At 46.4% G+C, this 27,636-nt stretch overlaps 1 protein-coding gene across 1 annotated transcript in view; it reads left to right on the top strand.

The window, feature by feature from the left end:
* The first annotated feature begins 486 nt into the window (after positions 1 to 486).
* LOC119180856 (autophagy-related protein 101) overlaps positions 487 to 27,636 on the top strand; it is a 48,758-nt gene continuing 21,608 nt past the window's right edge. Inside the window, exons 1-5 of the mRNA XM_037431995.2 lie at positions 487 to 668; positions 10,927 to 11,004; positions 12,084 to 12,167; positions 16,492 to 16,590; positions 21,964 to 22,078. Coding sequence (XP_037287892.1) covers positions 639 to 668; positions 10,927 to 11,004; positions 12,084 to 12,167; positions 16,492 to 16,590; positions 21,964 to 22,078 — 406 coding nt within the window. The 5' untranslated portion in view covers positions 487 to 638. The remainder of the gene's footprint in view (positions 669 to 10,926; positions 11,005 to 12,083; positions 12,168 to 16,491; positions 16,591 to 21,963; positions 22,079 to 27,636) is intronic.

The raw sequence follows: 27,636 nt of genomic DNA, 5'->3' as shown, positions 1-27,636 counted from the left end.
ACAGATTCTTATAATATCAAATGGTATGAAAACTTGGGCCCAGCAGCGCCCATGGCAACGATTTTAATTGACAATTTGTTAACAAATGCAGAATTTTTTCTTATTAGCACAGCGAAAACATCCACGTTTTTTGTTCACCTAGAGGTTCACGTAAATTCTACAATGCGCAAGTAACGTTAAATTGTATTAATCATCATCTGTATCGATTATTTGGCTTCTTCTTGTAAAACAAAGAATACAAGCCCGTAAAGTACCCAATAATTATGCTCTAAAATAGGGCACTAACGCCTTTATTGTGGAAAAGAGGCCTTATTTTGGTGCCAAATTTGTGATCTTCATGCTTGCATTGCACCGTGTATCGACGGATTAGAATAAACAAGCGCTAGCGACAAAACGAAACCAAGAAACACGCATCTAACAAACCGAAACTAGCAATAGCGATTATCATCGCGTACAGCAGATACCAGCGTTTGCAGACAACGGAGTGTAGTTTCTGTGCGCCCGTGTGTGCCTGGCTGGCGACTCGTCGTTACCTTCGTACTCTTTGTGCTTGTTACCGTGTTTGCAGCGTTGGAAATTATCATCCTGGGGCCGAACACTGAGACGTCTCTGCTCGAGTGCGTTGTAATGAGCGAGACATGAATGCAAGATCCGAGGTTTTCGAGTTGGTAAGCATCGCGGGCGCTGAGCGATCAGCTGATTCCGCGCAGTTCTTTGTTTCGTCGTTGTGCGTGCTGACAGATGCCCCTCTTATGAGCTCCCCTCCGTCTTTCGGGCTTCCGAAGCTGTTTCCACGTGCGCTTTCGTGATTTCTAAAGCCGTGCGCCGCTGCTGCCTTGTTCGTAACCGTGCCATGCGATGAAGGAGCCCACGACCTAAAAATTGAGAGAAGGCACGGATATGACTAGCACGGCACACCGTTGAGTGTGTTATTCGCTGCGTGCGCACTGCGGTAGCAGGTGCTCGGGTGAACGGTCGTGTAAACGCCGTCTTCATCTTGATGCGCAGGGTCCATTAATAATTACGGAAAGTCGTGACCGTCAACGGCTGGTTGTGCCTGCTTAACGCGTCGTTGTGTTTCGATAGACGCTGTTCTGTTTCTAGCACAACTCGCAGGTGTGCATCATTCTCACGCGATCACTTACCGAGGTGTTTCGCATGACTAGCGTTCCTAGGGTGAGTGTTTACTGTCGCTAGTTCGACGACCACGGAGCGACTTCGCATTTGCCAAAGCGCTTATCCGAAAATGACCCCCAACCCCTAATATGCCGCCCATGCCTCCTCTTTTTGCTGCGCGTGTATGCTTTGGTGCTGCTTCAACTTTTATGCAACACAAGATGTACGCGTGAGCAGGTTCTTGTTAGCCATCCGAATTTCCCAGCATTTTGGAGCGGGTTTGTAATTTCAGGGGTTTTATAGTGAGAGTTGAAAGGCATATTTGGAGGCATATTCACCGTGAGAGAGAAGAGCATTCCACACATAACATATGCTCGTGATTTGATTGGCAGGAGTTACAATACGCAGCAATTTTTTCATGTACTGGCCAACTGACCGATAAATTTAAGATCACACGATTCGGTCAACATCCCCAGTGAGGTAATAAGTGTGATGATAATATTAGTTGCAGCGGATGCCAGATGTTATGATTACCTGTGAGATCTCTGCAGCGTTGCATATTGTAGCTAACTGCATGTAACTTCAGTACCTTATTGTTGGGAGTATAGGTCGACAAAAAATGTGGAGCTCACTCACTCTCTTGAAGTATATTTCGCGCTTAGAGCTCAATCAGACTCACACTCACCCGAAATTTGCTTAACCAGACTCGCTTAGTACTGAAACTAAGTAGTAAGCAGTGAGGAGCATTGGGAGGCTGCCTTGCGCAGCGAAACCTGATGTCCAGAAGGTCATCCTGGGTTGGGCAGAAAGGGTTGCGGAGGACTACCGGTGTAGCAACCTCTCCTCATCCTCATCACCTCTCCTCATCAAATAAAAGTTTTTACCACTACCACCACAAAAATTTTTCTCGAGCGTACCGACTCAGACTCATACTGACTAAAATATTACCTACTCAGGCTTGCAGCTGAGTCTGAATGAGTCCATGCATTAGTCCATTGGCGCATTAACTTTTTTTGCTTTAGTATCTATGCTCTTCGACAGCAACATCTCGCAGAATTGGTGTTCTCCTTAAAGCCTTTTCATTTCATATTTTCAAATATGAGTTTGCAGTGATGGCAGTTCAGAAAAGACATTTTATTGAAAAAATTGAATCATGTGTAGTGGAGCATACGCACCAACGCGTATGCGCCTTCGGAAGACAACGAGAAGCCCGTGCTCTGATTGCGCGAGAACCTGTGCCGCCTTTGCCAGACTTGCTGTTCGCCCATTTTCCGTCGCGACCTCGTTGCGACTCCTCTGTTCTAATAAACATCATCGCATCTGGTGGAGGTTGCTGAGATCCCCAAGCAGACCTGGAGCTCCGCTCTCGCAAGTTGGCCGAAAGACTACCGTACAACATGACTGACGCAGTCGCCAACCAGCCCATCCCAGCACAGCCAGCACCATCGGCTGCCCCGTCGACCTGCCCCGGTGCTACCCGTCAGCGGGACCCACCAATCTTCAGCGGCAGTGGTGAGCAAGACGTCGAAGACTGGCTCTCCTTGTACGAACGCGTGAGTGCCAGCAACAAATGGGACAACGACTCCAAGCTTGCCTATGTCATCTTTTACTTGGCTGACGTCGCCAAGCTATGGTTCACCAACCGCGAAACCGCCATCGCCAGCTGGTCCACCTTCAAGACCCTCGTGACCGAAGCGTTCGGCCGACCAGAGGTCCGCAAGCTCCGCGCTGACCAGCGTCTGCGCCACCGAGCCCAGCAACCTGGTGAGACCTTTACTAGCTATATTGAGGATGTGCTCGACCTCTGCAGGCGTGTTAACTCATCCATGCCTGAAGAAGAGAAAATTCGACATATTCTCAAAGGCATCGAGGATGGCGCATTCCAGATGTTGCTGGCGAAGAGCCCGACCACGGTGGCAGTCCTCGTAAGCCTGTGCCAGAGCTTCGATGAATTGCGTCGTCAGCGTTCCATCGCCCGACAGAGTGTTCCATCACCAGATTCGATCTCGGCCGTCGCACTCGCCAATGGCAACGTTCACCAAGGAACTCTGTCGAACCAGATTAAAGACTTCATCAGGGAGGAAGTCGCCCGACGGCTTTCCCTGCTGCCGCATAGTGACGCGCCCACGACAAGCCTCCCTTCGAATATGCAGCAGGCCATACGCACTGAAATTTGCAATGCACTCCCTACAGTTCCGGCCTCTTACCCGTGCACTTCGGTGCCATCTGATCTCTCAACTGCTGGCTACGCACCAACTGCGCCGCCTTCACCTCTCAGCTACGCAGCTGTGGTCGCGCGGCCCCCACCGCATCCAGTCGCCTTATCGGCTCCACCTCCTCCGGCCTCGCCTCCAGTCTACAGGCCCCCACCTCGCTTTTTCCGTCCATCTAATGAGTGGCGCACCCGAGACAATCGTCCCATCTGCTTCGCGTGTGGCATCGCTGGCCACATTGCACGCTTCTGCCGCCGCCGTCCCACGCCTGCGCACGCATACTTCGGAGCTCCTACCTACGCACCGCAGCAGACCACCACGTCTGCATATGAACAGAGGCACTCCGACTCGGATCGCCACCCATCGACTGCTCGTTTCCCATCACCTCGTCGCCGATTGCCATCGCCTATGCGTCGTCGACCACCTCTCGAGGAGGGAAACTAATCAGTGCATTTCCGGAGGCAAGAACTGCAACTTGTGCGTAATTCTCAAGGCCTCCATTTTCGCCGCAAAATGTTGTTGATGTCGATGTTGAGGGAGTCGCCACATTAGAGTTAATTGATACCGGGGCCGCCGTTTCTGTGATGAACGCAAACTTTTGTAGGAAACTGAAGAAAGTGACCAGATCTCTCAGTGGCTTGGTGCTGTCCACGGCTAGCGCGCAACGCATTCATCCCTCGGCTGTGTGTACGGCGCGCGTCGTCATCCGAGACGTTTTGTACGTCGTACAGTTTTTTGTTCTACCATCTTGCTCTCATGACCTTATCCTGGGTTGGGATTTCTTATCACGTCATGAAGCTATCATCGATTGTTCCCGTGCCGAAGTGTCCCTTGTGCCAACATGTGAATTTCCACCACCCGACCGCTCTCCTCTGCTCTGCAAAGTCATCGCTGATGACGACATCACCTTGCCTCCTGAAGCTTCGGTCCCTATTAGCCTTTCATGTCTGGCGCAACCTGACGGCACGGTGGTGTTTACGCCATCTCCGGTTTTTACTGAACGCAAGGGCATCGTTCTCCCATTTGCTGTTCTTAAAATTGCGTCTGGTTTAACCGTAATGCTGGTCACCAACCACTGCAACTACCCCATTGGCTTACTTCGTGGTGAAACGTTAGGATATGTGCAACCTGTCGACCATATCGATGATATTATACTTCCCGACGAAACGCCATGTCACATTGCTGCAATCACTCATGCGTCTGAGCCATCAAGTTCGTCAGCCTTCGACAATGCTATTGACGCAGACCTTCCCCTCTCGCATCGCCGCCAACTTGTTGCTCTCCTTAACAAGTTTCGTTCTTTTTTCGACTTTCAAGAACCTGCTTTGGGCCGCACCACGACTATCGCTCATACTATTGACACCGGCTCACATTCGCCTCTGCGACAGCGTCCTTACCGCGTTTCCGCCGAAGAGCGCCGCGTCATTACGGAGCAAGTAGATGACATGCTTAAACGTGGAGTCATACAGCCCTCTCAAAGCGCTTGGTCATCACCTGTGGTTCTGGTCAAGAAAAAAGATGGCACCGTACGATTTTGCGTGGACTATCGCCGCTTAAACAATATTACGAAAAAAGATGTCTACCCGCTACCACGAATAGACGATGCTCTTGACTGTTTACAAGGCGCCGAGTACTTTACATCTTTGGATCTGCGTTGTGGGTATTGGCAGGTGCCAATGGCTGAATGTGATCGCCCTAAAACAGCCTTTGTAACGCCGGATGGCCTATATGAGTTCAAAGTCATGCCATTTGGGCTCTGCAACGCGCCTGCCACATTTGAGCGCATGATCGACACCATCTTGCGTGCCCACAAGTGGAAAACCTGCTTATGTTACCTGGACGACATCGTAGTCTTTTCATCTGATTTCCCGACACATCTTGCTCGCCTCCACGAGATTCTGACGTGTCTAACTTCTGCAGGCCTACAACTTAACTCCAAGAAGTGCCACTTCGCAGCACGAAAACTAACCATCTTGGGACATGTCATCACCAGAGACGGTGTTCTTCCGGATCCCGATAAGCTTCGAGCTGTCGCTGACTTTCCGTTGCCCACATCTCTGAAAGCCCTAAGAAGTTTCGTCGGTCTCTGCTCCTACTTTCGTCGCTTCATGCGCAACTTCGCGTCCATCATCGCACCTCTCACGAGTCTGCTTTCCAACAGCAAAGGCATATCTGCATGGTCACCTGCATGTGACGACGCATTTCGCCAGCTCCGCCGCCTGCTGACCTCACCACCTATTCTTCGTCACTTCAACCCTGCTGCGGCCACAGAAATTCACACCGATGCAAGTGGCATCGGTCTTGGTGCAGTTTTGGCACAACGGAAAGGCACCCAAGCTGAATACGTAGTCGCCTATGCAAGTCGCGCTCTCAAGAAGGCTGAATTGAATTACTCCGTGACAGAGAAGGAGTGTTTGGCCATAATCTGGGCGTTGACGAAGTTTCGCCCGTACCTTTACGGCCGTCCTTTCGACGTGGTCACAGACCACCACGCTCTATGTTGGCTGTCCACCTTGAAAGACCCGTCCGGACGCCTGGGGCGTTGGGCACTTCGATTGCAAGAATACGACATCCGTGTCGTATATCGTTCCGGTCGCAAGCATGCGGATGCCGATGCACTTTCGCGATCGCCATTAACACCAGATGTGGCTTCTCTGTCTCCCCCTTTTACCACCTTGTCACCGCTCGACACGACTGACATGCTTTCGGAGCAGCGTAAAGACCCACACCTTGCCTTGTTAGTCGACTACCTTACCGATCCGTCTGCTGTCCCTTCCACGAGAGCGCTACGCCGGCAAGCAGCCCACTTTTCCTTACGAGACAACATTCTGTACCACCGTAACTACATGCCTGGTGGTCGGAAGTGGCTCCTTGCTGTCCCAACTCATATGCGCTCTGACATCTGCATGAATTTCCATGCAGATCCCCAAAGTGCTCACGCAGGTGTCCTGAAAACCTACGAAAGGCTGCGCCAGCGCTATTACTGGCGAGGAATGTATCGCTTTGTGAAGAAAATACGTTCAGTCTTGCACCACTTGCCAACAGAACAAGACACCTCCGCGGCACCTTACTGGCATGTTACAGCCGCTCCCGTGCCCGGCTCGCCCATTCGACCGCGTGGGTATAGACCTCTATGGCCCCCTCCCATATAGTATCTCTGGAAACCGGTGGATTATTGTCGGAGTCGATCATCTGACACGCTACGCTGAGACTGCAGCTCTACCGGCAGCGACCGCCCACGAAGTTGCACTCTTCATTCTCCGCAGCTTCATTCTACGCCATGGTGCTCCGCGGGAATTACTCAGTGATAGGGGTCGAGTGTTCCTGTCGGAGGTCATCCAAGCTATCCTCGCTGAATGCAACATTATCCACCGGAAATCTACCGCATACCATCCACAGACAAATGGTCTTACTGAGCGGTTCAACCGCACACTTGGCGACATGCTGAGGATGTACACCTCCTCCGACCACACTAACTGGGACGCTGTATTGCCCTTTGTTACCTTCGCTTATAACACCGCGACGCAAGCGACTACCGGTTTTTCCCCGTTCTTTCTATTGTATGGCCGCGAACCTTCCCACCCACTCGACACTATACTACCGTATCGCCCTGATGCATCTGAGTGCTCCCCGCTTTCGGAAGTCACCAGATACGCTGAAGACTGCCGTCAGTTGGCTCGGTCTCTGACAAGTGAAGCTCAAGGCCTACAAAAGACTCGACACGACGACGCTCACCGCATAGCTCCTACATTTCGTGCTGGCTCTCTTGTGTGGCTTTGGGTGCCCCCGCACGTTCCTGGCCTGTCTTCTAAACTTCTGGCCCGGTACCATGGTCCCTACCGTGTCATTGACGCGACCTCCCCGGTGAATTACGTCATCGAGCCATTAACACAATCACCAGATTTGCGCCGTCGAGGACGCGAGACCGTACACGTCGACCGTCTCAAGCCCTACTACGACCCCCTCATTGTGCCTACTCCCTGAGTCGCCAGGATGGCTACCCTTCACCCCGGGGGTATTGTAGTGGAGCATACGCACCAACGCGTATGCGCCTTCGGAAGACAACGAGAAGCCCGTGCTCTGATTGCGCGAGAACCTGTGCCGCCTTTGCCAGACTTGCTGTTCGCCCATTTTCCGTCGCGACCTCGTTGCGACTCCTCTGTTCTAATAAACATCATCGCACATGTCACATATTATTATCAAAAACTTCTCGTTAGTCTGTGAATAGGTAGCTTAAAGCACCTTCAGTCCACTTCTATCGTCATTTTCAGCTCTGATCGATAAATATTGAGTGGATGTACGAACACTAGTCTTTTTGAAGTATGTGTGAGCCAACACGAGTATAAACGTGAGCCAACGTATGTCGAAGTTGAATAGTGTTGGCAAAACACTATTTAACTTCGGCATATGTTGGTTGGCAAAACTCATTCGCTGGTTGGCAAAAACTCGCTCAGACTCGGTCGAGAAATGTATTTTTCACTTAAAGCTTGCCTAAACTCAGACTACCTACAATTGTTTTCGACCGGACTGCCTCAGAATCGGGGCTCGCTCCAAGTCTGAGCGAGTTTGCCGACGTGTCGTAAAAAGCATGACTTGCTGTAATTCTGACCTGCCTAGCTGGCGGCGTTGTTCGAAGCCACCAGTGAATGCATTCATTATAATGGCAATGCATGGGTTGTGGCCGGTTCGAGAAGAGTTTCATCACGAATTGTGTTTAAATCTGGGGCGTATCTTGAGTCATTTTATTCGATGTGACATTGAGAATCTTCTTTTGCATTTTAGTTGACATTTCTGTGCATTATTTTCCAAATAGAACCGCAAATCGGATACAAACACATGTATCAGCGTGCAAAACTAGAAAGGGCGATGACGGAGACATGTTGTGCTGTCTGACCGCCAAATGTGCTGGCCGCCAAATGTTTATTCAACTCATGATACCAGGTATATAAGTATACAATGCTATACTTGTTATCGTTGGTGTAGACTAAGCTGTCCTGTAGTTACTGTCTCGGCAAAAATTGGCAAGGACTGTCACATGTGACAGTGGCCGCAGCTTCATCCAGCACGCACGGAAAGGAACCCAATACAAGTGCAATATTTTACAGATAAATACCTTTGTTCTGAATAGTAAATGTAGATTGCAGGTTCATAAAAAAATTGATGAAAGACGCTCTGCAACTGTTTTGAAACAAAACAGCACTCACAATAGCTTATTTAACACTTATTAGTAGCACCTCCTGTGGTGTAAACGAGTAAAAAAGATCCTTTATGTTTGTTGAAAAGGCCAACTCATTTGCATTTTTATGCTGTGAAATACTCGGTCTGTGCAGTACTTTTGAGTAAAAACTTTCATTCTTAAAGACAGCTAGATTAACTTTGCCTTCCTCTGGAATAATCACCAAAAGGGAGCATACAGCTTTATGGGTCTTCGCAAGCAAAAATTATATATACTGAAATTTCTTGACAACTGATTGCATTCCTGAGCGTTTAACAGTTTTGTAACTGGTTCTTAAGAGCCACAAATTATACCGAATGGTTGAGATTTAATTGTGATGTTGCACGTGCAAGAGCTTACAATGAATGAACTCATGGTCGTGCACAATTTTCAAACTGTGACCTAATGGCAGAGTTACACGCGTTTGATAAAGCAAGAGAGGTTATCACTCATTTCGTTCTTCAGTTGCTTCGCTATGCTCCGTTCATCCTCTCGTTTCTCTTCCTGGCTGAGTGCACCTCCTCGTCGTAAGAGGAGCAGGGAGCGCGCGTGCGTCCCTCTCAAATTTAGGCGAGCACCACATGGTGAAAATGCAGAACCCTACAACATTTATTGTAATAATGTTACAGTTTTGGGACATAAAACCCCAGAGATCATCATCATCATTAGTGTGCACACCTGCTTGCAAACGAGTTTCTTTTGTAAGTGACTCGAGCAGACGACAAAAAAAAAAAGCGCGGCGATGCATGTTGCGGTTGTCACCAGCCGATGGCTACGTTGCAGCATCACAGGGTTCATAGCGGCAGGCGCCTGTACTGGAATGGGTGTGCTGGCACTCCGCTCGCTAGGCAGCTCAGAAGTATAGTAGGTTGTGGTAAAGAGATTCAGATAATGCCTAAGCATATCTTGATTTGCTGCTCTACATGTGATGGATGAATAGCATAAGTGGTCACAAATAGACAACACTATTGAAGCAGCCATGCATAAGGCACATTTTCCTTGTTACTCAATTAGTACAAACGACAGCCTTCTAATGTTTAGACATTCGCACGGGTTCCATCAAGGGCAACTATTTCTGTGTCCTAATTATCTGCATTGGAAATATGCATGCCAGATTTTGTAAATCACGCATTCAGCATATATGCACAATCTCAATTACAACAATTCTAGCGCCCAATTGGTCATTGGTTCATCGACAAACCTTGGTTTATTCAGTGCTGTGGCAAAAGAATAAGGCAGCAGGTTAGCAACGGCATTAAGGGGGCCCCTTTTAATATGTGTGTCTCACATCGGCTTGTTTTGGCATTCTACACACTTTTGTCACTTCCCTGTTGATACCGTGCAAGTACTTTTGCCGAAAAGACTGGTGTGATGGATATCTGAAGGCTTCTTTTCTGTGTTCTGTCATTACAAAATCGGAAAGAGAAGACGATAAAGAGGGGGTGCTTATCACGTAAACAACTGCTCTTTGACCTTTGGCAGTGCGTAGCGCTTCCTGAGGTAAGAGAGTGTCATCTTTGGAAGTGAAGCTCGTTTCCTTCTGGAGTCATTGTGACAATGCCGTTAATTTCTTCTAAACAGTTGTACCGAGTTGTCTTTCGGAAACATTTGTTTGTGTCTAACAGAAATGGGGGCTTCATCCTGGCAGACTTAATACCTTGAATTATCATGCAAGGGTTTATTGCTCAGTTCCTGTCTCGTGCAAAGATGCCATGCCATGCCTGGAAAAAAGAGTGGTTCACACTAGCCACCACGGATACGAGCGTTGCTGGCCAACTCTCCCAGGGATTACACAAACGAAGGCCATGTGGAGTGCCTTCCGTCATAATTCTATTAATAGAGCATCAAAGGCGTAATTCGAAGGTTGCGGATTCACGTGCCACTTACAGAAAGGCTGATGTTTCGTCTAGTTTACTTCATTTCAAGTAGGGCCATAATTACTGCACTGTGAAGACAACAATGAATGTACCATATGCTTTCCCTAGCCTAATTGTTTGCTGGATTTTTTAGGATGTGGCTGCTAATTAAGTAAAAGAGGATTGAATTGTGACATTTTTAGTAGAGGCAGAAATGCTCATTGCTTGTGTACTTAAATTTGAAGAACACCAGATGGTCCAAAATTTTGGTCCCTTCCACTGGGATGTCTCTCATAATCATATCCTGGTTTTGGGACGGTAAATCCTGACAACTATAAATAGTGCCTACAGAGCAGTTGACCACTGTCTTGTTTCAGGAGAGACATTCATATGTGTGAAGTAGCACCATGGGGAACTAGTTTCGCAGTTACCCCTCTCTCAACCCTTGCTACGCTCATTTTGTGTGATTGGAACAAAGTGTACGTGTGAGAGAGTTAACAAGGCTTTTGGAACTGGTGTATTCCAGTGCCTGGAAGGGCGGCAGGTTCAGGAAGCTGTGTCGGGCATCTTCCACACGCTGCTCTTTCATCGCACACAGGGAAAGGTGAGTGTGCCTTCCGACTGCATTGTCACCACGGCAGTGTGTGCCATTAGACCTGTGATAGCAAGGCGGCAGGTCTGTGGAAGTTGGCTGCTCTATATCATTATGGCTGAATGGATTCGTCAATAAATCTATCAAAATGATTCAAAGGCATTTATGACCGAATATGCCTATAGTAACTATTGTAATGACTATGAAGTTAAGCAACATGGTTGACTAAAGTATGGCAGCGATTGGTATGCAGTGCTGTTTATTGGCATAGAAGCTGGTACATGATGGTTAAGATGTGAACCAAAATGTGTTCCTGATGAATATTTGAATAGGAACTGCAAAGATTACAACTGGAAACATTCAACCTGGAACACATCAGGCAAAATACTTTTGCCGAGACAATAAGTGAGAGCTGGATGCATTTCAGTACTTGAGGCTGCTTGCCTTTTGGCTAAAAGAATTTCCTTGCAATCCCATACAATTGGCTTAGTCATTTTTACGTTTACATAATTTTTTTTGCTATAGACAGAATACTTACAATGTTAAAAATAGTTTCTCCTGTATGGCTTTCTCTTTAGAGAGGCAGCCCAGGTCTAAGAGAAGTGAAACGATGTTTTTTTTATATAATAGTTTGATTTTCAAACTCATTTTTCTTTTTTCTTTGTGGAATTGTGGAAGAAACTTTGCAACCTAGGCCAACTGCAAAATGTTTTAGCACTTCTCACTTATATCTGTGAGAGTGTTCTATGTCTATTGCAATGTTCTATGTCTATATTGGCAATGTTCTGTGTCTGTGGATGCATGTTCAGTAGCGCTCGTAGAACCTACTTTAAATTCTACAAATTCAGATTTTACTTTACTATTTGTTTGTTTTACTTGTTTGTTTTTCTTTCACTTTTGCGACCCACCTTGTAACGCTGTTGACCCTTCGAGGAGTGTCTTAAGTACCACACAGCAATCAGTTTGAGCTGCCCGGGTCGTACAAATGTAAACATGAATTCAGCATGATGGTCTCTGAATCACGACTACCTCTTTGTCTAATGGAGCACTTGAGGTCCCTATAAATAGAGCATCATTTTCCCTCTTTGCAGTTTCAGTACAAGACACAAGGCAGGTACTCAGTGGGCACTGTTGGCTTTGAAGACGTCACTTGCGACTTCATAGACTTCACATACGTGAGTATTACTACCCTGGGGCTCAGTATGATATGATATGAAAAAACTTTATTTAGGTCCGTCGGGGCGTGAACTAGCACGTAGCGGGCCACTCCCATGTAGGGACAGATAGGCCTAACCTCTCTGCCCCATCGTGGGCCTATTGGACTGCTCATAGCTGCGGCCTTAAATCAGTACTGGGTAGCGCAGCATCCCACTTGGACAATGTAAAACACCTTCAACCCATAACGCAGGGCACCGCCAGAGCATGTGATCTAACCTGGCAAAGTCTAAGCGTCTGGATTCTTTTGATTATTTTGTATCCCTCTCTTGATTTCTGCAGCACTTAAAAAGAATGCAGAGTTGCAGTTGAATGCAGAGTTACAGTTGAATGGGTATGCTCTCACAGGTAGGAGTCTGCCATGGTGAATCAGTGATTACAGTGCTCGACTGCTGAATCGATATTTGTGGGTCCAATCTCCGTTATGGTGCTCGTATTTCAATGTAGGTGAAGTGGTAGAGTCCCGTGTACTGCGCAATGCGCATCTTTCTAAGAACACCAGATGGTCAGCATTTTTTGGGAGCCCTTCAGTACGGCGCCCCTTGTAATCTTACCATGGTTGTAGAGCTTAAAACCCCAGGTGTTGTCACAATGACACCTTGCCAGAAATGCATTTTCAAGAACAAGTTTGATTATGGAGTATAAGTCAGAAGAAAGTTGCAGCTTTGCCGCAAAGGCGAAGCAATGAACACAATAGTGACACATTGGAAGATCACGTGCAGAATTGCTAGCAAATGAAAACGTGCCCCACGTATCTCACAAATGACGCATAAAACGTACTCGCAGGTACAGATAAACGCGAATAAGCGTCTCAGTTTTTACTTCGCTGTGTCTGCAAAGTACGCTTTTTTCGCAAACTGAGACTGTGCAACGATTGCAGTGACCTCTGTGCGCCCGGTAACTTTAACAGAATCGTTTTGGTCAAAGCCCAAGGCGTATGATTGTCCCCAACGTGAGATGAGCAAGCGCGCGCGTGAGCGTCCTGCCCCCTCTCTGCGGGGCAAAGTACGCGCAGGAAATGATGGCGTGCGTTGTGACGATGTGGCGTTGCGTGCTCATTGCGCCATCTCGCTGGTAATGCTGAAAACATGATAGTTCCCCCTGAGATGCTGACCACCAGTGGTAATTGGCAGATATAAATAGCTTGCCGTTTGAATGTTGAAGGAGGTGCTTCGTGGCTGAGTGGCTAACGCCTCGCACTCACAGTTCGGAGGTCCGACATTCTATTCCGCGTGCCAGAGTCTTTTTCTGAATTATTTTTCTTTCTTGCATTTTTATGTGTTTAAATCTGTATACATATATGGTGTATGATGGTGACGCCGGCAGCAAAATCCAGCTGAGAGTGTCCATATAATTGCTATAGCAATAATATGAGTTTGGTTGCGAGACTTATCTATCGGTATGAGGACTTGTTTAACTCATTTCCCTTCATCCTCTAAGTCTTAATATTTTTGCAGTGACTTGACCTTTGAATGAATTGGTGCTGCTTTGTATTTCAAGTTTGTGGGGGTGGCAAATACTACAAGCACAGGGAAAGAAAGGGTATCCACACAGTAATGTGAACATGCAAAGAGGTACTTGTTGCTATTTCAGGGGCTCCAACAAGCTACAGATCTACTCCACTTCTATTAGGTTCTATGGCAGTGTTTCCTTAAACTTGACTCATGACTTTACAAAGCACTTTTACCGTGAACGCCACCTTTTTCCACCCCCACATCCCAAACTTAACAGACTGCAGGTGCTAACCCTACGCATAATACAAACCTACACCCATCCAAACCTTGCCAAGCTTCACATTTACTATCCTGATGGGTACCCCAGTGACACGTGCCCCTCGTGTGAACACACGGCGACACTCGCACACGTGCTCTGGGAGTGTAGAAATGCTCCTCCCGACTCTATCTCGAACAAGTGGAAGAGGACCCTCAGCAGCTCACTTCTCGCCGACCAGCAGGCCCACGAAGTGGGCGCCAGGTACTCCTTGTCGGTCCCTACTTGGGAGACGCCCGCTATGTGCCAAGCGCGTCTTGCAGGACGAAAATAAAGTTTTTCAATTCTATTTTCATTTCAACGCAATGTTCCTCTTGAGAATACAGGATGAGCAATTATCACGGTGATGGCACCCGATGGCCTTCAACACACCTGCCACAGTTGCTGATGGCTTTCCTCCAGGACGATGAGACAGGGTGATGGGGGTCATGAAGTTTCCTAAAATTAGCTACAGGGAACTCAGATGCTGCTATCCTTCAGCAATCATGGTAATGATGGGTAGTAACACGGATTTGCCAAGTCTTCGTATTCACAGGTTTCAGATGCACTTGTGGCTTCATTTACTGTTGTTTCGATGAAGGAAAGGACTTTTGTGAACTTCGTAAGCTGATTTGAGCAGGTAGGCCTATGTTAAGGTGGTGAACTGAAACCGCGTAATCATTGCTGAGCTTCATATTGTGCCAAAGAGGATTCAAGCCACATGGAGCCAAACAGAGCTAAAATAACGAAGATTAGACGAATCTGTGTACTACTCATCATTGCTATGCTAGCTGAAGCGCCATGAGTTGCAGCTCCTATAGACACTAGCGTCAGGGTTTCCTATAGTGTATTTATAGGAAATTCTAAGGCGGCGTGTCACGATTATCTCGGCAGCGCTTACAAAGGATTCAGATTGAGGAAAAGAGACTGGAGATCGTGGTGGCATGACAAACACATTGTACCAAACTCTCAAACTTTACGCTAAAACAAAACACGTACACAATAATCTGCTATACAACGAAAACAGGACTAACGTCAATTCCAGTTCGAGTCAGTTCTACACCTAAGTCAGTTTATAGCCACTACCGCTTCTCCGAGGCTACTCTAATCAAGCTCAGTAAGTGAAGGTCTTTACTGTTTGTGATGACGGAACCACCGACGAAGTGTCCTGTTGTCGGAGCCCTTGGAACAGTCATACGGTCGCCTTTTGTCAGCCACCATCGAGCGAGTCACTTGCTTCCACCTCGTAACCCAGTCGTCCTGGACTTGGCAGGTTAGGCCTAATCATCGACGTGCACTCTGAGGACTGTCAAATGGGTCACAGTCGTTCTGGGTCACGTCCCTATTTTGCGTTTTCAATGTCTTGTGAATCTGTTTGGGTTCCAGGCTGCTTGTTTTTTCTACATCTCTGTGAGAACGAGCAGACACCGAGGATAGTTACTTTATAGCATTCAAGAAAACAGTCATTGAGTCTGCAGAGGCGTGTGAGGAAAGTGTCTGGGTGCTAGCACAGGCTTAACTGTAGTGCAAGATTAATCTGATGAAGAGCTGCGAATCTTGAGCAATATCTAAAATTTCATCACAGAAGGCATCCGTGGTACTCCATCTCACCGGATGCCTTTTGCCTCTTCTTGTGACAGGAGGCTCTGGTTACAGTAGCGCAACCACGTGCAGCGGGTGCCCTACGGAAGCATTCGCTTGTGGCAGACTAAGAAGAATTTTCTAGTCGCATGCGGCAGTTGGAAGACAAATGTAGTTTTGGGGCCAGATTGAAAGATTATCGAGAGTTTATCGGGGGGCTTCACTCATGGTAGCTACCAGTCACATCAGACTGTATCAAAATTAGAACCTTTAAGGTGGAGTGTGTGTTTGGACCTACGAGAGCACATTTCAAAGGCTCTCTGTGGAGGTTGCAACCTTTAGGTAGATAACGCTTGAGTTCATTTTTTGACTCTTCAGCACGTGGAACAAGCATGTAAACACACTTGTAAATGGGTGCACACTCACACGCTGCACAGTGGCACTGTGGAGCCTGTGAAATCACACTTCTTTCATGACAAGGGCACCACCTGGTAGTTTGGCCATTTCGTGTACTCCTTGTTTTTCGAGTTTCAGTACTTCTCAGTCGAACGGTGTGTGTGGGGGGGGGGGGGGGGGTCGATTGATATTTTGGTTGTTACAATATGCCCCATCAGCATTGTTTGCTATGCATGACGCAAAGAATGGAACTCGGGCAGCACGTTTTGTTCGGCTTGTCACTGCTGGTTATGGAGGGAATAAAGTGTCAATGAGACAAACATTAGGTGTGACAAGGACAAGCGCATACTTCATGTGTTCCTCTCATAGACGCTTTATTCCCTCCGTAGTAGAGAATGGAAGTTATGTTGCGCTATTTCCCCACACTAACATAGTGTTTACCTAAGCCGCAAAACAGTTTTGACCAATGCTACTAATAAATGAGCTGTTGGGTGGCCTCATTCTGTGTTTCTGGGGGCATCTTTGTTAAGCGAAAATGTTTTTGTTGTCTGTGCCCAGGTACGCTGCGCGTCGGATGAGCTGAATGAGGCGGTTTGTCGTGACGTGACTGCCTTCAGCGACCGCCTGCGCAGCCACGATGGACCCCGTACTGGCCAGGTGAGTTGGGGCGAAGGTGCTTCTTAAGCATGTGCGAATATTCGCACGAATATTTGCTTTGATTCGAACCTAAATTATTGGAAATTTTTCTAAATGAACGAATAGGTGGAGAGGTAGTTGTTTGAAATGAGGAAGAAAGGCACCATCTGTTGCCTTTCTTTCTCTCTTCTAACCGCTACTGCCATACCTGTTCGTTCATTTAGAGAAATTTTCCAAATCTGCTTGTACCACTTCTCTCCACCCTTTTCCTGTAAACGAGGTTTCACTGCATTGAAGGGGCACTGAATCGTGAGTACACCCATCCAGGGGAAATCTGGACTGCTGCAAAGCCCCACTTCAATGTTAAATTAACATATACATGATGCCCTCACATCTGATCATATTTTTTTAAGTTTAAAAGCTTATTAAACTGGCTTATAGGCTCCAAGTTTAGTAAATTTTAAAACAATGTATTTTAGAGGTTATCTCTGCATTTTATGAAAGGCTAAATTGTGCTACAATACGAAGTTTCTTCTACTTCTCTTCAAACCAAAAAGAATGACATTTCTACATGCCTTCCTGAAGTCTTTAAGGATACTGTGCAAATACTGTGGTTGGGTCATGACAAATATGTCAAATTTTTTTAATATGTGATTGGTACTTATTTAATTTGATTCTAAATTATTGAACCAAATCACTGTTTGCTTCAAATTTGCTTCAAACTCACAAATTTACTATTTGCAGAAACCTAATGTACACTTGGATATATTAAGAACACCGTAACAAACACCGAGGAAGGTAACAGACACAGGGCTGTATTTTTTACCTTTGTCAGTCTTTGTCTGGAACAGTGTTCTTATATACAGTTACGTCTTACCTACTTGCCCAAGTTTCCACGCTAATGTATGCATAGGGTGAACATTAGCTTTGACTCATTAATTCTGCCTTTTCACAGAAGTTCAGGCTGGCCTCCAATAAAGGTTCAGATAATGTGAGAACTCCGTTTATAGTAGGCAGAAATACAATGCAGCTGGGGTGCTAAAACGCCCCATTTGAAGCGTGCAAAACAGGCTTCAGAGAGTTGATAGAGAAGAAACAATGTAGAGTAAAACAGGATAAAGTAAAAGAAGTTGTGCATTAGCAGCCACTGAATATGAATGCTTAGAGCGGGTGTGAAATCTTTTAGTGAGCTCTGAAATCGGATGTATTGAATGTCAAGGTCTGTTCGGGTCATATCTACAAATGATGGCCAACTGTTCACACTGTCTAATCAGGTGCTGTTTGAAGGGGCACTGCGATAATTTTTGAGCATGTATTTTTTATCGGTTCTTATGGTGCTGTGGAACACGCCGATATCGTTGCACACATGGCAACGCCGAAATCCACGATATTATAATTTTAATTGACCAGACAAACTACCTCGATTTCAGACTACGGCGACATACATCAGCTATTTTTGTCATAGGAAGTGACGTCATGTCATGTGACGTAACGACAAACACGGTTCGCTTTTGATTGGCTTGACGTGAGAAATAGCGTGCAATATTCATATGGTGGTAGCTAGGCCCTAAAAGCGAATGCAAAAAACAGCATAAGCCGTTTTTTATACTTTCTCAGAAAGAAATAATTCCTGTTGCTAAATTATGTATTTTGAGAACAACGAACACAGCACTTAGTTTGCGAACGAGGATATGGTATGCCAGCAACTAAAACTAGGAACGCGTGCTGCGTTTTCAGCGAGCCAAAAAGTGGGCACCGGCGTTGCCGTAAAACACGTTTTGCATGCAAGGCGACAAGTGACCCCACTCAAAGCGTATGTGTGTTTCTTACACAGTGTGACTATAGTGGCTAGAAAGGTTAGCGTGACTGTGGTAGCATCTGCTACCTAACGCACGTGGTTCATGGTAACCAGGTTAACAACGCCGTCAAAAAGAGCGGCAGCGAGGTATTGTGTGAAGGCCAATGAGGTGACTTTTTCAGAATGTCTCTGTGAGACACGCGCTGTGATTGGAAGTGGTCTTTGACGTCAGCAGGCGCGAGTGAAATGCGAAAGAGAACGTTTCTCGTTGTCGTCTGCTCGAGTTTTGAGCTTTGAGGACTGATAACTTCACTTTGTGCACACCAATTTCTATCATTCTCGTTGCATTCGTTTCAGTAATCATTGCTACAGGGGTTTCGGTGCTAAATACGGCTATACCAAAAGTGTCGCAGAGCCCCTTTAACCCTTGGAGTGTTTTTGCTGTAGATGTATGACGACGGCTCTCTGTCCCGCAACCTCTGCCATACGAATGCATTTTCAACCCTCCACTTGAAATTTTGCGCCATAATGTTGATGCATATGAACTTGGAGGTGCTGACACTGTCTACGACTTGCAGGTGTTGGAAAAAATCACGCTAACTTCTCACGTAGATAAATGGAACTGATTTCTAGCGTTGGCGCGTCGAGCGGACTGGGGCAACGCTGATAAGTGACGCCCTTCCGTGGTTTCAGTTTCGTGGCGTGATTATAACGAAGGCATGCGACGCTTGACTGATCTTAGCAGGATCGTGAAAGTTGATTTTCGTCTTTATTGGTGTTTCTGCTTGCTTGTTTATCACGGACACTGATGAGGTACTCTCATTATTCTTTGTTATCGAGCTTACTTTGCCCGAGGTAGCCACACGCAGAGAAAATGCAGCGTGTTTGCCAGCACAACTCGTCACTCCTACAGGAAAGTGAACACGCATGTTATGTGTGCAAGCAGCAATAAGGTGCTGCATGCAGACCCGTGTTTCAAGGAAAACCACCTTCTGAAACACTATTGAACATATGCAGTTCTAAGTGATACTGGCACCAAAATATTGTTCCTGAACTGTTCAACACATTTTGTATATTCAAAATAAGGTGATTGGACAATTCGCAAACGTTTTTCTCGGAAAAGTTCGACACTCTCAAGGTTAAATGCTGTTAGCAATGAAATCAAATAGGTATTGTACTGACAATCATTGAGCAAGGTGTGTAGTTTACAGTGCTTGGCCAAAAGGTCGTTGATTCAATCCTGGCCACTGTGGTAGCAATCGCATAGAGGCAGAATGCTGCAGTCCTACTGTTGGTGCATATCAAAGGACCCACCAAATTTGAAGCTCGAGATACTTGTTGCTTGATAGTCCTGCCCACCTCTGACCGATTATTAGTGACGAGCGTTGCCTATAAGGTATTTTTATTTGGTTCTCTCCCTCTGTTGCCAGGTTGCTCTCAGGGTGGTTTTGGTTGCTTACACGAGAAATGCTTTTCTTCTTTCTAAAGGAGGCACATTCAAAGTACCTACATCGTTTCATCCTTCACCACCCATAGGAACCCTATGTGAAAAGGCGCATTCAGCATCCCCGAAGCTTGAGCGCACATGAAAGGTGTCTCAGGCACTGCACTGTTGTGGGGCACTAGTTTCTTATGGTACTTGGGCGGGCCTTTCAAACAGACGCAAAATCATTCTGAATTTAACTAGGCTTGTGCGAATAGTGAATTTCAGGTTCAAAGTGAATAATGATTTTGGCCGAATAATCTCGAATCGAATTCGAGTATTACATATTACATATAAAAAAATGGGCATATTTATCATGACCTAACTAACCTGCACAATGTTTTTTTTTTAATTGAAATAGGGCCTCTATGCAAATGCCATTTCTTTTTTCGTTCAAAGGAAGTCGAAACAAGTTCGAGTAGTAGCAGGATTTGACTTTCAGCGGGATGCGGGTCATAACCCAAAAAATACATCACATTTTAAAGTTTATTATACTTGGAGCATATAAGCCGTTTCTTAATAAAGTTAATTGATTTGAGGGTAATATTTTTATTAAAAGGGGCCGTGCGACACTGTTTCAAATAGCCATGGAATGGATTAACTATAAAAAAGCTCCTTGCCTCGTGAATTCACCGCTGCAAAGATTTTTAGAATTTGTTCCGTACGCACGGCGTTGCAAAGATTTTTTACATGCTGCAAGTGCATTCACTTTTCTTGTCTCGGCAAAAGTGTTGGAAGCTAAGCAGGGAGGGATGGCACGGGGAAAGAAAATACGTCACGTGTGCCTTCTGAGCTTGTGGAGTCATTTGCCGAGAGAAGAGAGAAATTCTTAGCTGACTTTAAGAATTTATTGTGGATCGCACGCTGTGTGCTGTGCTATAATATTCGGTTTGCATGTCCTCGGTAGCCTCGACCATCGATCAGCTCAAAAAGAGGTGCAAGCCCCTTTAAATTTGAAGGGGGCTTCGCGGCAGAGCTTATCTTTTTTAGATGGGTGTTTTCATGGTTCAGCACTCCTACACTGCAGTGAAACCACTTTTACAGGCGGTACATTCAGATTAATATGCAATTATTCATTTCTTGCGAATACCTCGAAATTTTCAATATGTTAAATTTGAATCAAAGCGAATTTGAATACCCCACTATTTGTTTAAAAATTTGAAGCATTCTAATATCCACACAAGGCTAGAATTAATTGATTGATTTGTGGGATTTAACGTCCCAAAACAATCATATGATTATGAGAGGCGCCGTAGTGGAGGGCTCCGGAAATTTGAGCACCCAAATCTGAGCACACGGGCCTACGACATTTCCGCCTCAATCGGAAATGCAGCCGCCGCAGCCGGAATTTGAACCCGCGACCTGCGGGTCAGCAGCCGAGTACCTTAGCCACTAGACCACCGCGGCGGGGCAAGGCTAGAATTAATGATGCTATCATAAGTTATACGATGTGTTAGAAAATTTACGACTAAATTCCAGCATTACCATACGCAAAGGTACAAATCACAGTAAAAAAAAGTCGCAAACAAAAACTTCCACTATCTAAAGAACAGCACATGTCTGAAATTTCCAGCTCCACTAGGGCTTGCCTCATAGTCATATTGTGGTTTTGGCAAGTAAGACCTCACGTATTAATATTATCGGCCAAGGCTTCTTAAGTAAAAAATTTGCCAGTAATTTGTAAGCAATTTAGAATGAAAGTGAAATTTCTTGCCAGTTGGTTTTTTGTATTGTATGCCTTAATGAGGCCTTCAGAACAAGTCTTAACAACTTGAAAAGCTTTTAGGGCACTTAATTTGAGGCATGTAATAGCGATGACAAATGTGAGCCTTGGACTAACACATGGCATTCTCGTGCCATGTCCGTTTTATGCCACATTAAATAAATGCTCAAATGACACGAAAATTTGGGGAGAGGCTCAGAAGAAGACAAGTCGCCTTTTCGAAACGTCAGTTGCTATGACACTCCTTTTTGACATCTCGCGCAATCGGTCAGACAGTGCTTTGTACTAGTGAGACACCTCCTCATTGCAAGGGTTTAATAATCTTGTATGTTTCCAGTACGAAAAGAGCTGTCAGTTTCCCAGACCTCAGCGAGTGTTTCTTCTGCGCAGATCTGGCTGGAGTTCTTCCAGAAGAAGCGCACCCGGTGGCTCCTCTCCTCAGAGTGCATCCCCTGGGAAGTGTGGAACATACGCGTCAACGTTATCACCCTGCCCAACGAGCAAGGTACTTCCGCACCAGACTTCTGGTGCATCTTGGCCTGTCAGGCCATCTCTCCTTCAAAGGATGCGAAATTTAGAAGAGGAAATAATACGAGAGGTGGATTTGTTCAGACTCACGGGAGTGTGGAATATCAATGGCAAGCACAGCTTAGAGCAAATAGAAAATCAATTTTGTCACTTGTCCGTGTCTTTTTTGTTGAACAATCATCCTATATAATAGATTAGCAATTTGCCCAGGATGCCGCTCTCAGTTAAAAAAATTATACAATGCAAATGAGCACAAATGGAACACCTCACAACATCAACATGCATTTAATGTATACAAGCAACAACCACTCTATCTCATGAGTTTATGTTGGCTGTTGTCTTCCTTACGTGTGCCTTCTGATGCAGTTTTCAGTGCTTTGACAACTGTGGCAATTATAGTTTCTGGTAATTGTAATATTCTTGTTTTTGCAATGGTATGAACCCTTCTGGCAATGTGCAAGCCTGACAGAAAAGAAAGACTGCTACGTTCTTCTGCAAATCTACCTTAAAGGAGATCACTTTTCAGCATGTGTAATGGTTTTAAAAAAATAATTAATGCTTGAAGTTGCTTTGCGGCATGCAGAGCTTGCAAAATGATCTTTAGAGCATCGAGGTTTATGCATGTTAAGGGGAAATGAGAGTTGGAAAATGCAAGTTTTTTTTTATAGTTACATATTTTTCGTTTTCATTTGCTTCCACTTGTTGAGTCTCTCTACTTTTATGACAAAAAAAAACTGGATTAAAATTATACCCGAAGTAGGTTAAAATTACTTTTAAAGAGGGCAAGGTGGCTATTTAAAAACTAAAAAGTGCTCATTGTGTTGAGTACCCTGAAAATTGTCACTTGGCTGTTTGCCATTGCATTTCACATGAGCAGTTCACTAAAGCCACTTGCTCAAAGTAGCCATTATTCACAAGCTTTTATGATGAAAGAAATCATCTTGAAAAACTTATCTTTTATTTTTTCCACAGAGATTAGGCTTCACTTATACCTTTTAAAGGTGTTTTTCTTAAGAACCATTCTTAGGCAACTTCTTAAGTTCGAACATCATCTTTTTGTTTTGGTACTTCGGATTGCCCAATCTGTATGTAATTTTACCCGCATGTTCTTCATCATGTGAAGGGTGCAAATATCTCTTTGATATCGGCCATATAGTTATATTTAGCCTTATAAAAGCAATTGGCATGGGTTGAGGGTTTCAAGAATTTTCATGTTACAATCTTTTTTTTCTTGTCCATTAAATTGTCTTATAAACGCTTTCTTAATGCTTATTTGCATTTTACAGTTAATATAGAGCAATATGAGCTATTATGGCTCAGAATGATAAAAGTTTAGTGGCATAAAGAGTTGTTTAAAAGAAACTGTACTTTAAGAATTTATCTAAACTCTGACCAAAAAGTATGTGAAAAAACCTGACATTTCGGGTTTCCCAATTCATTTCTCAGTTTTAATACCAAACCAGACAGACATCCGTAGAATGGTTACATTAAAGCTATATTTTACACATTGTCATGGCATAAAACGAAGCATGTGCAACTTGATATATATATATATATATATGTGTGTGTGTGTGTGTGTGTGTGTGTGTGTGTGTGTGTGTGTGTGTGTGTGTGTGTGTGTGTGTGTGTGTGTGTGTGCGCGTGCGTGCGTGCGTGCGTGCGTGCGCGTGCGTGCGTGCGTGCGTGCGTGCAAGAAAAAGACGTCAAAACTTTCACAGAAGCTTGTTAACGTTTTCAGCTGGTGGACCAGCCCTCGTCAGAGTAATGGTCCACCAACTGAAAATGTTAAGTAAAGACGCTTCCGTGAAAGTTTCGTCTTTTTCTTGCATACAATACGTCGGATCCAGCGTGAATGACGTTCGAAGTCTGGTGTATGTATGTATGTATGTATGTATGTATGTATGTATGTATGTATGTATATATTGTTACGTGAAAATGACACGAGGCGTGTCTATTTAAAATCTATATTTAAACTGATGCGTATGGCGTCGGCTAAGATGGAAGCAGCACGCACAACCAACAGACCACTTCCTCGTTGTCGTCTTCTGACTGCTGATACGTCAGCTACGTAGCGTTACCCCCCTGGCGGTAAAAGCGCCGTCTCGGTGCACATTAACTACGGTCTTCAGTAGGCAGGTGGTAAGGTTTTAGCCTGCTGACGTGCACAACATCACTGGGTGTGGTTGCAGGCAGGCTTGTGGTCTCAGATTCAGGAATGATCTCATAGGTGACGTCAGTTACCTGGCGGATGATACGGTAAGGACCCATGTAGCGAGACAATAACTTCTCTGATAAGCCAACTCGACGAACTGGGCACCACAGGAGAACAAGAGAACCGGGTGAGAAGTGAACGTCAGCATGCCGGCTGTCGTAGATGGCTTTCTGGGTGGCTTGCGAAGCCGAAAGTCTAGAGCGGGCGATCTGACGTGCGTGGTTGGCACGAGCAATAGCGTTGCGTGCATATCCGGTTGACGGCGTCGTAGTCTTTGGAAGTAAGGTGTCGAGTGGTAATGTCGGATCACGGCCATAAAGCAAATAAAAGGGTGAATAACCAGTGGTGTCGTGGCGCGAAGAATTGTACACGAAGGTCACGTGAGGTAGCGCCAGGTCCCAGTCATGGTGGTCTGAGGACACATACATCGCGAGCATGTCCATTAGGGTCCGATTTAGCCGTTCGGTAAAGCCATTTGTTTGGGGATGGTAGGAAGTGGTCAGCTTGTGGTGCGTCGAGGAAGAGCGCAGAAGATCGTCGATCACACGGGACAAAAATGCGCGGCCAGGATCCGTGAGTAATTGGCGAGGAGCGCCGTGGTGTAGGATGACGTCGTGGAGCAAAAAGTCCGCAACGTCAGTAGCGGTGCTGGTGGGGAGCGCTCGAGTGATGGCATACCTAGTCGCGTAGTCTATAGCAACGGCGATCCACTTGTTGCCCGATTTCGACTCGGGAAAAGGACCGAGAAGATCTATACCAACACGGAAGAAAGGTTCGGTTGGGATGGAGATCGGTTGAAGAAGTCCAGCCGGGGGCGCAGTAGGTCGCTTCCTACGTTGGCATTTATCGCAGGAGCACACTAACAGACCGGGCGAGATCGCGCCAAAAGAAGCGGCGACGCACGCGGTCGTACGTCCGAGATACACCCAGATGACCAGCAGTTGGTTCATCGTGAAGCTCGTGCAGCACGGTTGAACGCAAATTTTTCGGCACGACAAGAAGGAGCTCAGGGCCATCTGGCTGGAGGCTACGACGGTACAGCGTGCCATTCAGGAGGACGTACATGCGAAGTGACGTGTCGTTCGGAGCAGATCAAGACGGTCAATAAGTTGTCGCAGAGAAGCATCACGACGTTGTTCATCACGTATCTGAAGAAACTGGGACATTGACATGACGCTGAGGCTAGGCTCGATGTCTGGTTCGTCAGGCTGATCAACAGGGTAGCGGGATAAGCAATCGGCGTCCAGATGGAGACGTCCAGACTTATAAGCAACCGAGTAGGAATACTCCTGTAGGCGTAATGCCCAACGACCAAGTCGTCCAGTGGGGTCCTTCAGAGAAGAAAGCCAACACAGCGCGTGATGATCTGTGATGACACGGAAAGGGCGGCCATACAAGTAAGGACGAAATTTCGAAACCGCCCAAACAAGAGCGAGGCATTCCCGTTCTGTTATAGAATAATTGCGTTCAGACTTAGAAAGCAGACGGCTTGTGTACGCGATTACACGGTCGTTGCCCCGCTGAATTTGCGCCAAAACTGCACCAATTCCGTGACCACTCGCGTCTGTTCACACTTCTGTGGGAGCATCGGGGTCGAAATGCGCAAGAATAGGAGGTGTCGTTAGAGCAGTGATTAGCTGAGAGAAGGCGTCAGCTTGAGGAGGGCCCCAAGAAAATGGGACGTCTTGTTTGAGAAGGTCAGTGAGTGGCCGGGCGAGTGCCGCAAAGTTTTTCACGAACCGGCGAAAGTAGGAGCAGAGGCCCACAAAACTGCGAACATCATGGACAGAGCGTGGGACTGGGAAGTTTGTTACAGCGCGTACTTTCGCCGGGTCTGGCCGTACGCCGGCAGCGTCAACAAGGTGACCCAATACGGTAATCTGACGAAGACCGAAGTGGCACTTGGAGGAATTGAGCTGCAGGCCGGCCCGTCGAAATATGGATAGAATGGTCAAAAGGCGTTCAAGGTGGGTTGCAAAGGTAGGTGAGAAAATTATCACGTCGTCTAGGTAACACAAACATGTCGACCGTTTAAATCCTTGTAGGAGCGTGTCCATCATTCTCTTGAAGGTCGCTGGAGCGTTGCAGAGCCCGAATGGCATGACCTTGAATTGGTAAAGACCGTCAGGGGTAACAAAGGCGGTCTTTTCTCGATCCATTTCATCTACAGCAATTTGCCAGTAGCCAGATCGGAGGTCGAGAGATGAAAAGAAGGTGGCGCCATGGAGGCAATCAAGGGCATCGTCAATGCGTGGTAGAGGGTACACGTCTTTTTTGGTAATTTTGTTGAGGTGGCGATAATCAACGCAGAAACGCCATGAGCCGTCTTTCTTTTTTACTAATACCACGGGAGATGCCCAAGGGCTCGTTGATGGTTCGATTACGTTTTTCGTAAGCATTTTGGCCACTTCTTTCTGAATCACTTCTCGCTTATACGCTGACACGCGGTACGGCCGACGGTGAATGGGCGCAGAGTCACCAGTGTTGATTCGGTGAGTGACAATTTTAGTCTGAACCAAGGGACGATCGTCAGTGTCGAAAATGTCACTGTATGAGGCCAAAACTTGGCAGAGGGCGTCGGCCTGGTGAGGCGACAGCTCCGATCCAATCATGTTTCGAAAAATAGCATTGTCTGATCTGGGTGACCGTGAGTCTGCGCTTCGATCAAGAGCAGATACAGCGACAACACTGACATCGTCCTCTGTTATGGCAGTTAGCTGGGCTAGAGACATCTGGCAGGGCAACACTTGAGGGGTAAAACCAAAGTTAAGGAGCGGAAGTAACACACAGTTATCCGCTATGGTCGCGACAGTATAGGGCACAGTAACACTGCGCGTCAGCCGAACGTCAGTAATTGGCGTAACGATATAATCACCGTCAGGAACGGGAGGGGTCGATGACAAAGACACGTACGTGACGGCTCGTGGTGGCAGGCGAACGAAAGTGGTTGGGCTCAAGCGGCTGGTGGGCTTTGCAGAGTAGTCGGCAAAGATTGGTAGATCAAGGCTGAGGGTACCAGACGAACAATCAATTAAGGCCGAGTGTGCCGAAAGGAAATCAAGGCCAAGTATGAGGTCATGAGGGCAGCAGGCTAGCACGGCAAAAAGGACCACGGCGTGACGACCGGCAATGCTGACACAAGAAGTGCACATTCCGATTACTGGTACAGTACCACCATCGGCAACACGTATTGCCTGCGTCGTAGATGGCGTCATAATCTTTTGTAAGCGGCAGCGTAGAGAAGCGCTCATGATAGACAGGTGCGCACCTGTGTCAATGAGGGCGGTCACAGGAACATGGTCGACTTGTACTTCAAGCAGGCT

This window comes from Rhipicephalus microplus, unplaced genomic scaffold (genome assembly GCF_043290135.1).
Source record: "Rhipicephalus microplus isolate Deutch F79 unplaced genomic scaffold, USDA_Rmic scaffold_20, whole genome shotgun sequence".
NCBI classification, from domain to species: Eukaryota; Metazoa; Arthropoda; class Arachnida; order Ixodida; family Ixodidae; genus Rhipicephalus; species Rhipicephalus microplus.
Note: the sequence above shows the minus strand (reverse complement) of the source record. Positions and strands in the feature narration are given on the sequence as shown.